The sequence below is a fragment of the Penicillium expansum genome (genome assembly GCF_000769745.1).
Source record: "Penicillium expansum strain MD-8 chromosome Unknown contig232, whole genome shotgun sequence".
NCBI lineage: Eukaryota > Fungi > Ascomycota > Eurotiomycetes > Eurotiales > Aspergillaceae > Penicillium > Penicillium expansum.
In genome coordinates this window covers 1,178-13,033 of record NW_015971372.1, presented here as the reverse complement: position 1 = coordinate 13,033, position 11,856 = coordinate 1,178, and the positions used below count along the sequence as shown (strand labels likewise).

The 11,856-nt window shown below is 48.0% G+C and overlaps 4 protein-coding genes across 4 annotated transcripts; 2 read left to right on the top strand and 2 right to left on the bottom strand.

The window, feature by feature from the left end:
• Window positions 1-2,929: 2,929 nt before the first annotated feature.
• On the top strand, window positions 2,930-5,462 carry PEX2_071460 (potassium ion transporter; the record flags this gene model as incomplete). Its single annotated transcript, XM_016744416.1, has 2 exons — window positions 2,930-4,591; window positions 4,647-5,462. 2 exons carry the CDS (start codon window positions 2,930-2,932, stop codon window positions 5,460-5,462), a joined length of 2,478 nt encoding a protein of 825 aa, XP_016597001.1.
• A 509-nt stretch (window positions 5,463-5,971) lies between these two features.
• PEX2_071450 (glycoside hydrolase family 16 protein) lies at window positions 5,972-7,123 on the top strand (the record flags this gene model as incomplete). Its single annotated transcript, XM_016744415.1, has 1 exon — window positions 5,972-7,123. One exon carries the CDS (start codon window positions 5,972-5,974, stop codon window positions 7,121-7,123), a length of 1,152 nt encoding a protein of 383 aa, XP_016597000.1.
• Window positions 7,124-7,787: 664 nt separating this feature from the next.
• On the bottom strand, window positions 7,788-8,201 carry PEX2_071440 (uncharacterized protein; the record flags this gene model as incomplete). The annotated part of the gene is made up of 1 exon (XM_016744414.1): window positions 7,788-8,201. The coding sequence occupies one exon, from the start codon at window positions 8,199-8,201 to the stop codon at window positions 7,788-7,790; it is 414 nt and encodes a 137-aa protein (XP_016596999.1).
• Window positions 8,202-8,771: 570 nt separating this feature from the next.
• PEX2_071430 (uncharacterized protein) lies at window positions 8,772-11,099 on the bottom strand (the record flags this gene model as incomplete). Its single annotated transcript, XM_016744413.1, has 1 exon — window positions 8,772-11,099. One exon carries the CDS (start codon window positions 11,097-11,099, stop codon window positions 8,772-8,774), a length of 2,328 nt encoding a protein of 775 aa, XP_016596998.1.
• Window positions 11,100-11,856: the final 757 nt, after the last annotated feature.

Here is an 11,856-nt window from a genome sequence, read left to right as displayed (position 1 = left end):
TGGGCCACTCGCTTGTGTGGGCCACTCGCATGTGAAATACGTTATCACTTTTGTACTGTGTTCTGGGGTGCGCAGCTGGCTTACCTACGTTAGCGATATCGAACTTAGTTTGGCGAATCAGATCGATGGCATGATATTTATTCACTTATTATTTCTCGTCATAGGATCTTAGAAGAGACCTCACTTTGCGTGCTGATTTTAGCTTGCGAATCTAACCCCTCTCCGACCGGTTGTTATCTTAGGAACCAAATCGTCATTTTCATTGTAGTAGTTAGACATCCGCAGCAGGGGGTTAAATAGTGCTATATCGTGAATAAAGGGTTGGTTTAGCGTCTCGGTCGGAGCTTTCAAATCTTCTGGGCCTAAGGATTATAAATTACAAACTTGTATAGCTGTGTATAGGTAGAATAGTAGTAGAACAAAAAATTCCATGTATAACGGTAAGAACATTCTTCTGTATGTATAGGGGCTTTATCTAGGGTTGACAATCAGTTAGAGTTAGAATAGGTACCTTCGAGCTTGAAACGTTAACGGTTCTGGAATAGAGGATTACTTATAAAAGGGCTGGGGTGATAGGCATATAAACGGCTTCATCCATGTGAATTAGGCTTTAGACTTTACTCTAAGTCTAACTAGATATGGTTAGGTTGGATTGTAAACTAGGCCTGAAGGACACGAGGAAGGTTATTGGATGATAATGCAGTCTGTGGCTGAGTGGGCTTGGCATACGGAGTAGACTTACAAGATAGGCTGTATTCTCTGTTACATTTGAGATGTCTTGGCACAAGTTAATGGTCTCAAATACTAACATAAATGGGTCATCCGTTTACTTTTTACTATAACGAGTTCGATGCATCATCAGTCAGGTAGTGCCTTGGCACGACGCTACCTATATCAAAATTATATCGGATTACCCAGGTCAAACCCCATCTTTATCTCGAAGCTTGTTTGCGGAACTAATTTCTGCAGGGCGTTTAGAGACTAGTGGAGGCTGATCATGCTCCCTTGCCCCGCCTGCACCTTTCCGCCGCTCCTATGACATTGCTGCCCAATCAAAGGGGACACATGTATTGAAGAGATCAGTTCGCTGGAGGCTTGGAAATCAGAGCACTTTTGATAGGTTGGATGTTTATACCAAACAAAACATCACTAGGGTATCCAGATAGAATACAATCTTGTAAAGAGAGACAATGTCGGTGAGTAGAGGAGAGAGAGATATATATTTATTTATTTATTTGTAGCATCTACTACCTAGGTGGTAACTGATAGACACGGTGACTATCAGACATATTAGAAAGTAAACACCTGTCAATAATGGAAAATTCGCAGAACAAGACAAGTTTGCCTCGAGTGAAGCTGATGTCGAGGTTTAATTTGAAATCCGCCAGATCTTCGCACAATTCTAGAATAGCCGGGTAAGAATGCTAGCCCTAGGAGATTTAAAAGTTCTGATCTTTGTGAAAGGGAACGTTATGCTACTATCTTGGCAGCTAATTGTGGTATCTTCCACTATGGAGTAAGGAATGACCTGGAGATACTCCGGGCATACTGTAGTATCTACAAAAGATCATCCCTTCAAGTGAAGAATGTCGGGCCGCCCGTGCCGCCTAATCTCTCCTATTTTATAGGTATATATGTGCCCCTCGCATTTCTGAGATCTCTCGGGTTTCTTCAATCTCCCGTCGGCAGGTTTCGGTAAGAATGTAAGTAAGCAGGCGTGAGACATGTCGAAAAGATAATTGGAGAAAACGCAATACCCTTCCGGTGCCAAGTACGGAGTATACAACATAGGGCGGCTGTCCTATCGAAGATGGAGAATGCAGGTCGCAATAGGCCAATAAGAAGCAGTACATAGTGATATTTCGGCAGCCCTAACAGCATAGGGGTAATTCTGCTAGGAACGGGCCACGGCATAGCCGGAATGAAAAGTGGGCCAATCTAGAACATCCCTTATTGAGTATTAGGCAGCTGTATAATTTTAAGATGGACCAGTATCAGGTTTTAAGATGTATAGGGTGCTAGGATAAAGTCATCTTCACATGTTAACCTAGACTGTGCATGTGCATATGCAACTCAGGGATATCCCTACTTAGGTAGATCGTACATTCGGCAAGGCCGAGTACTCCGTAGTGAATCCCGAATCTTTTCAAAATAAACCTTGGAAACCTTATCGAGAATGAAGTGCCAAGGGAAGAATCCACTGTAGCTCTTTATTATATTTTTATATTATTTTATATTTTTATTTTATATTTCATATTTTATATTTCATATTTTATTATAAGATGTTTTGTTTTCTTCTATTGCACATATAACCTTGGAAGGAGTATATTATTACTCAATTCATTAACCCTCCAACCTTGGAAGGTTTGAACACCTCTGTATTTACATAAATACACCCAAACCTAAAAGAATTACACTTTGCTTCGCCACAAAACCCGATGAAACACGACAAAAGGGATCGACAGACCACGTTTTCTGTGGCAGTTGACAATACCATACCGTAATGTAATCTTCCCGCATGCGTGATTTTCCTATCGCAGCTTTTTTTACGTTTTTCTTTCTTTTTTCGAGTCTTATTTCCTACCCTTTGTTTCTCCCATTCCTCTCTTCTCACCTTTTCCCCCCCGTTATGCCCTCGATCACCTCTACGCACAATTGTGGCTCAATGCCACGCGGCTAAGCGCGGCGTCCCCCCGTGGTCTCTTCCTGCACGAGTCAAAACTCTCCGCTCGGTAGCGATCGACGGGACCACATGTATGCCGCGCGAAAAGAAAAACAAAAAACAAGAGATGTACCAAGCTAATAATGCAATAGGTTTGAAAAATTCCCCTCCTTTCGAGAACAACCCATCTCGACATCCCCCCCTCTGCGGCCAGTGCCAGTGGTCTCCGCTCGGCAACGACGGTCACCTGGGCGCAGTCCGTTCAATATGTTCTCGGCATTTCTTCGCCGGGCGACAACCTACAAGGAGAAGGTCCCGTTTCTAAACGAACTGCACCTCAATTTCATCTTCCTCCACTATGCCTACATCATGGCCTGGGCTATCATCGGATCCATTATCCTTTACCCCGGTGGCAACATTAGCTATATCGATGCCCTCTTCCAATCCGCCGGCGCCGCCACCCAGAGCGGGTTAAACACCGTCGATATAAATCGCCTTTGGCTATATCAACAAATCGTCCTATACTTGATCACATGCCTGTGCACGCCGATCTTCATCCACAGCGCCCTGGTGTTTATTCGATTATATTGGTTCGAGAAGCGCTTCCAACATGTAGTTCGAGACGCTCGTGCGATGCGACGGACCCGATCCCGCATGGAAACGGTGACCGATGATGGGGACAGCGGGGATATCAATATAAACCGCGCAGAGCTTGGAGTTAGCGGTCGACCCATTGTGGTGATACGGGACGATTCAGGGGATGCCCGAGACGGTCGGTTGACAGATCCGGGTAGCAAGACCATCCATTCAGGCATCAACACACCAGAAGCCCGAGAGAGCAGTGTCGACTCCAGCTCCGAGGGAACAGACACGAGCAACGAACCTCGTTTTGGCCTCGGTAGCTTGAAGGTGCCAACTCATTTGAACCCCGAACACCACATCGCCTTCTTAGAAAAGCAGCGGAAGGATAAAGGAGCTCTGCGCATTCCGAGTCCCAGGGAGTATGACCGTGGTGGTGCGCCTGAGGCTTTGGAAGAAGACGTGGACCAGGAGGGCGAGCAGGCTCAACACTCCAGTGACCATGACGACCAGGACGACCAACAGAGCCCCGGTGCACACCCTGAGGAGCTCGATCAGATTGGTCCACTTGAAGGACCACACATCACCATCAACGAACCCGATATTTCACGAACTCGTGGACGTGGGAATACGTTCCCTCGTCTGGAAACTCGACCCACTTTCCGGGAGACTAAAGATGGGAATGAGACTACCACTCTTGCCCCTACTAATACGAGGAACACCTTCAGGGGGGTGTTCCGATCTCTGACACAAGAGCGTGACCTTAATACTCAACCATATCTCAGTTGGAATGCGACAGTGGCTCGTAACTCCAATTTCGTCGATTTGACCGAGGAGCAGCGTGATGAGTTGGGTGGTATCGAATACCGTGCGCTCAAGACGCTGGCCGTCGTCCTTATCACCTACTATCTCGGTTTCCATCTCATCGGCATGATTAGCATGATCGGTTGGATCATGACAGAGAACACATGGGGCGATGTCGTCCGGGCTGATGGGGTTGGGCGGCCGTGGTGGGGAATATTTACCGCTGCGTCTGCTTTCAACGATTTGGGTTTCACCTTGACACCTGACTCGATGTACTCCTTCCAGAGGGCCGTTTTCCCTTTGCTGATGCTAGCGTTTTTAATTATCATTGGCAATACCGCCTTCCCCTGCATGCTTCGTTTGATGATCTGGGTTCTTTCGAAATTCACCCGCCAGGGCACTGCGCTATGGGAAGAGCTGAAGTTTCTTCTGGATCATCCCCGTCGATGCTTCACTCTATTGTTCCCTCGCAATGCCACTTGGTGGTTGTTTGCGATTCTCGTCGCATTGAACGGCATTGATATGATTTTCTTTGTCATCCTAGATGTGAGTTTTGGATATCTCTTCCTTTCCGCGTTTTTCACTGACCATGATTCTGTAGCTCAACGATTCTGCCGTCACTGCACTACCACCCGGTATTCGAGTCGTGGACGGCTTCTTCCAAGCTGCTGCGACACGAACAGCTGGCTTTGGAATCATCAGTCTTTCAGAACTTCACCCCGCCATCCAGGTTTCCTACTTGGTCATGATGTATATCTCAGTCTTTCCAATTGCTATATCTATGCGTCGAACCAACGTTTACGAAGAGAAGAGTTTGGGAATTTACGATGCCACAGACGAGGACCACGATGAAGATTCAAATGCCCCCACCTATATCGGAGCTCACTTACGACGCCAACTGAGTTTCGATTTGTGGTATGTCTTTTTGGGTCTGTTTATCATCGCCATTGCGGAGGGATCAAAGTTGCAGAACGAGAACGACAACGCGTTCCAGCTGTTCACTGTTTTGTTTGAAGTTGTCTCGGCATACGGTACTGTGGGTCTTTCGTTTGGATACACAAATGTCAACACCTCCTTCTCGGCGCAGTTTAATGTAGTCTCCAAGCTGGTGATCATTGCCATGCAAGTCCGTGGTCGCCACCGTGGTCTACCTTACGCACTTGATCGCGCCGTCCTTCTTCCCTCCGACGCCCTCAATCGCCATGAGGCCGAAGAGGGAGAGCGCCGCATGCGTCGCCGCGCATCCAACCTCAGTGGCGGTGGATCTTTCGCCCAATCGCAATCGCGTACCTTGTCTCAGGCGAGAAACGATGCCGGTCTATCTTCGGGTATGGAAACACACGACTGGCAGACTCAGCCTTCTCCGAATGCAGACTCTTTGGTGCATCGTTCTTCGACTGTCCGATCCAATCGGTAGAATATGGGCGGGACCTGTGAGATTTTTGTCTATAGCTATAGAGGCTTGGCGCTCTACATACGTACCCTGGTGGTTCAATTTTAATTACATTGTACACATACTTATAGAACGATTGGACTTGCATCCTTCCACTTTCGTAAAAAAATGACAAGTTCAAGTATTCATGTCCCGCATTTATTACCTCATTGCAGGGGCGCCATTTGACTAATATCACCGATTAGTTCATCGGAATTTCATAAAAAGGGAAAGGTAGAGATCGTTTATGTGTACCTGAACCTTGCTAGTCCTAGTCGATATAAGGCGACGAGAAAATAGACTAGGTTATTTATAGCGAGGTGATCCGTGGGTCCGTAAGCGGGAAAGATCGGCGCTTTCCCATTATAGGACAGAGTAGATATCCATGACGACAAACTTAGACAGTTTTTTTTAACATCACAATGCTGTAATTACGTAGAACATAGAACATACCCACTAGAGACTCTTTTATCTCAACTATATCAACTAGCACCATGGAAAACCGCCAACTACCATATCTAAATCGATACAGCGGGGCCAACTCGAGTATCCCCACTCTCGAAACCAAATCCCCAATCGCAACCTTCAGCCAACCAGAAAGAGACAGAGACGCCCCAGCCCAAACTCCCTGGTATAACCCACAAGGCTGGTCCCTGCGCAAGAAACTCATCGTCGCCGGAACAACCATTGTAACCGTATTGGCTGCAATCCTAATCCCTCTCGAGGTAATCCAAAACCGCTACCCAAACTACACTCCCTTGAAGTACACCCTCATAGACGACTACTCCGGTCCAACCTTCTTCGACCAATTCACCTATTTCACAGACGAGGACCCAACAAAGGGCTTCGTCGTCTACGTCAACGAATCAACGGCAAGACATCTAAACCTCACATATGCATCCGAATCATCGGCCATCCTGCGCGTCGACGCTTCAACGCCGAATGCCCGCTCCGGTCGAAACTCTGTCCGTGTTGAGTCGAGAAATACATATGATTCAGGCCTCTTCGTCTTTGATATCATTCATACTCCCTTCGGCTGTGCAACCTGGCCTGCTCTGTGGTTGACAGATGGTTATAACTGGCCGACGAATGGCGAGATCGATGTTCTTGAAACTACAAATGTTGGAAGCCATGGGAATGAAATCTCCATTCATACTACCAAGGGATGTCATATGGACGTCAAGCGGAAACAAACCGGCCAGGCTATCTTTAAGAACTGCGATAATGCCACGGACGGGAATTCTGGCTGCGCTGTCATCGGTGATGAGAATAGTTACGGCGAGGCAATGAATAATCGTGGTGGTGGTGTTTATGCACTTGAACTCCGTGATGCGGGTATTCGGGCTTGGTTCTTCCCCAGTGGAAATGTCCCTGCTGATATCACGGCGGGGTATCCTGATCCGAGTACCTGGGGGATTGCGCTAGCGGATTTCCCGAGTACCAGCTGTGACATTGCGTCGCATTTCAAAAACCTTAGTATCATTGTCAATATTGATCTCTGTGGTGAGCTTGCTGGTCAGAAGCAGTATTATGATGATTTGTATCATTGTCCGGCGACTTGTTCGGGCTTTGTTGCTAGCAGTCCTGGCAGTTTTGTTGATGCTTATTGGGAGTTCAATAGTTTCAAGGTTTATCGTGCTTCTTGAGGTTGAAGAGATGGTTGAAGGCTAGGGGTTTCTTTTTGTGCTTCTTTTGCTATTTGCTACGTAAGATGATTGGATCGATCTGAGACAAGAGGAATGTTTCTCGTTCGAGCGTGTGTGTCTTTTTGTGTTTTATGGGCTTTTGCTAAAGGAGTTCGATATTGGGATATACCCGGGGAAGTCGATGTAGACTTTGCTCACGCTATGGAGTTTGGTTATCCGTGGCGGCCTATGAATAGACAAATGAAGACCTGTTTTTTTTTTATGAGGTTTGTATTTTCAGTCTGAGTAGTGAAGTGCTATTTCATCAGGAAGCTGGGGAAACACCAGAGATACTTGAGTCCTGGGGTTAGCGATGGGGTAGTCGTGGCTAAATATCAGACACATGTCTGATGCACGCACATAAAATATCGCCTCAGACGCAAGGAGAGTCAAATAGAGCCAGATAATTGACTCAGTAACGCATGTTATGTCCAAGTGTACGAGATCCTAACGATTTGCAACCCAAAAATAACCCAAATCCACTTGAAACTCCTCACCAGGGATTCATATCTATCCCATCAGATATCACGAGCATATCATCTCTCCCAAATCCTTCAGCAAACATCTGCAGGACTTTCTATTAGCAGTAATCCAACAATCTCGCAAATGAAACTCGCCATAAAGCTCACGCTCTCGGATCATCGCTCTCATCACTGTAACGCTCCTCGCCATTCTCCTCATACTCCTTATTATCAATATCACCCCACCACCCTTCACCGAAGGCTTCGATTGTGTCATCGATGCGGTGCAGTAATGTTCCAGAGAGGTGTATAGCCCCTCCTTGCCACCAGAAGTTAGCGTGAACGGGGCCAATCATTGCCTTGAACTCTTGGCAGTAGGGTTTATCTTCGGCGAGATCGAAGTACACCACTTGAGCATTGTTGGCGATGAGACGTAGATCAGTGCTCACAGTGCCGGAGAAATAGTGTCTCTCTCCATCACTGGTTTGGATCAAGGCACATATCCTCCCCTGGTTGCAGTTCAAACTGCCTGGAGATGTATGCTCCTCGCGCGGTTGGCTAGTAGACTCTTGATTCATTGCTGTGGAAAACTGCGTTCTGCGGAAGATTTTGTGGTAATGGGTAAAGTTAGAATGGTCTTCGGGGGGTTTGATCAGAACAATGGTCCTTTTATGCGTTGGACGAAGCGGGTCAATTGGGTGGATGGTTTTTGGCGCAGCGAGGTCACAGCAAGTCAGATGGTGTGATAACCCATTCTTAAAGACTTCAGTACAAAATAAGAGAGATAGCAGGAAAGCACTGGATCGCAGTGAGAAATGAGTTCAGAAATAATGTCAAAATAAATGTCAAGAGATAGATATTCAATTTCACTTCATTGCTAAATAAACATAGAATGGGTATCTCTAATAAAGATGAATCGTCTGTCAAGCACGACCGGCTATCAATAATTCATCTCTAGATCAAAAGACACAGAATGCATCAACACTGACCACATTGGACTCAACCTTGCAGTGTCGCAGTGTGAGGAGCCAATGGACCAAGTAAATAAACCTTAGGTGTACCAAAACAGAATCCCGCGAAATAACAGTCATGATCATCGTAACAACAAACATCAGAAATAACAGAAAGATAAATCAAATCAAACACAACTACAGCTGCCTAAGCAGACTACCATCTGCAAAGGGGTTTTCCGGGGACATGTCCAGCAACGGCCGTGTGGCATTGCGGTCACCCGTTGCGACGCCATGTCCGGTACGCGGATTCCGATGACTAGCCGTGCTGGCCGAATGTGCCAGCAGGCTGTTGGCGGTGAACTTGCCGGCGGGGAGTGCCGGGCTCTCTTCAGCAGAAGCCGGGACTGCGTACTTGTTTGAGTGATGGCGCACGCTGCGGGTGGTGTTTCGCCGCTGAGGTGTAGTGTCCGCACCCGGCCGTCGCCACGAAGTCGCGGGCGGGATGGAGATTCCCCCAGGTGTCTGATCTGGACCAGTGGCACCTTCGATCAGTTGCATACCTGGTTGGACTTTGACGCCGCGACCCTTGCCCTTACGGCTATGCTGCGGTGGTTCCGCATAGACTGGGGTGAGGTCAACCAGAGGTTTCTGATTGAGAGATGGGGTTCGAGCGAAGGCTGATGCGTCCGGAGCACGAGTCATTGTGTTGGTCCGACTGTTGGGATTTGAGTCATGGCCCGGGGTGTGTATAGAGCCTCCGTTCATGAAGCCAGTGCCGGAAAAGGCTTCCTGTTTAGCTTTCTTATCGCGATCATCCCGTTCCCGCATAGCAGTTTGTCGCTGGGTGTAGGTTCGGCCTAGGAGTCCGGATGGTGCGAACGTAGAAGTTTCTACTTCTTCGGGCGAAATACCTGAGAGTAATGCCTGGGTGTCGGCGAAAGGCCCTTCTGTATCGGTATCGAGCGTCAGGGTATGGGGATATGATGATGGAGGGGGCACGTGTCCACGAAGGGGTTTCTTCCGGCAAAAGACGTCTTTGGAGCTTGCCGGTCTCCGTTGGTCAGAGCTTTCAGGTTTTGGAGATTCCGCTGAAGTCTCACGTTCTAGGAGTGGCACTTCATTATGCACGTTTCTCGGCTGATGAGTCGATTTCTTCGTCCCAGCGCGCTTCACGAGTGTCTCGGTCTCTAGATTCTGGCATGCTCCCTTCTTATTGACAAGATACCAACTTCTCCACCTCTGTACTGCCCGGTACCATGTATCTGCAATAGACTTGTCGCTGGTGGAGAAAAAGTGCAAGAAGTTTTCGGTGGACAGAAACATGGATGATTTCTGCTGGCTCTTAATTGCGAAACATAGCTTCTTAGGCGGCTTGATATCTTTGTTAAGCGCTCGAGCACTGGGGAAGTAGATGTCATAGTCGGATATATGGCAGATATTGGTCTGTTCCTCGGCGTTTTCCTTTTTTGAGGTTGTTACTTGTCCGTCTGCACGCAAGGTGACATATCGCTTATCCCACTTGCGACGACGCTGGGAATGGTAAATATGGACAGTCACTGGGGACGGTTGTCCGCTCGGGGCATGTCCAGCATCGAGCAGAGTTAGAGCATCCACGCTCGAGGGGGGAATAACAATGAATTGGTTGTCTGCATCGTGTGACCAGGAGTTCATGACTTCCCGGACATGTTCGTAGCGGCGCAGAGGACGCTCTAGTCCAACTTGAGAGTAAGACTCCATGAGAATGAATTTATCCGCATCAATGTCCCGAGATAAGTGTTTGGTGGCATCTAGCAATATGTCCCGAACTTGAGTTGACGGGGTGACAGTGAGATCCGCGGTGGCATCTCTGTATTTTACAAGGGCATGTCGCTCCCCGGCGTTAACAGCGCTGACAGGAGCATCAACTCCTGGGACCACTCCTGTTCCGCCCACCCCGATGTAATTCGGGACGGGCTCGTTTTTCTTGGCGTCCTTGGATCTTGAAAGTTTGACCTTCTGAAAGAAAGACTTGCGATTCCCATCATTTCCTGAGTTGGAACTGTACGGGGGATACGCGGGCGCAGGTTGCGATCGGGGTTGTTGCGCGACCTGTTTTGGTGGCGTGGACACCTTAGGCCGCCGAATGTGTTGCGCTGAGTTATCCCCCCCAGTCAATTGTGCCATCGCACCTTGTCGGTCCACCTCGCGCGTATGCGCTTCCTCCTCATCTTGTGTTGACAAAGTGCGACTGGTTGTAGGCCGTTCACGTTCACGTAGTTCATTCCGCTGCGCCTGTGGCTGTGTTCGCGCGTGGCCTGGGATCGCGGGAGTAGGAGGTACGATATTTCCATTTGACGATGGCCGATTGCGACGATATCGAGATCTGCTTCTCGCGATCGAGGGGTTCTGCTCCCCAACGCTGTTCGCAGGTGCAGGTGGTGCGGACATTTCGACTTCGGCGTTTGTCCCACCTCGCATGCTACGATATCGAGAGGGCTTTTGGGGTACGGACTGCGCGGTGGCTGTCACACTGTTCTCACTCATGCTAGAGTTTTCTCACTTGAGATTTGCCGGGGGTCCGAGTCGCCAAAGTTTCGTAATCTGTCTCGAGTTCTATCGCATAGGGTTAGCGTCGCCTTGACACTAAACGGCAATTTCCCGTAATTTCCTTCAGATCGGGCAGTGCTGCGACTACTCTGCGACTCAGCCTCTTGACAGAATTCGGCGCACAGAAGTTGGGAGACACAAGGAAAATGTGGGAAAAAGTGACAGTTGGATCTAAAACGAAATCCCAAATCCCTCGCGATCAAACCGGCTTGTTCTTAATCGACCATTCGCGAGCTCTTTGGCAAAAATCGACCCGCACCGATCGTCAATTAGGCCGGCCTAGGCTGGGGCATGGAATTTGTGTTGAAAATAGACCACTTGGATGGATCATATAAGTGGATTGAACTCACCGAAAGTACTTCGTACTCCGTACTTTGCATATAATAAAATGAGAAATGAGAGTTGTACGGAGTAAAAAAAGATGAAACGCAATTTCCCAGTTGCCCCAGTGCAGGTAATTTCGTGGGGGCTGAACATTTCCGGACGCGCCGCATGCAGTTTCACGCGACTGACGCTGGGGATATTGACTTGGGTACAACCTGATGGAAGTATACTCCGTACATTATGTTGTATATATATGATCGACAGGTACGGAGTACTATTGACTTTATTGCCATTAGATTGTTTGATACAAAAGGTGAGAGACTATTATTGGAGGATCTCGACGACTCCACAGGGCGATCGGATCTAAGTG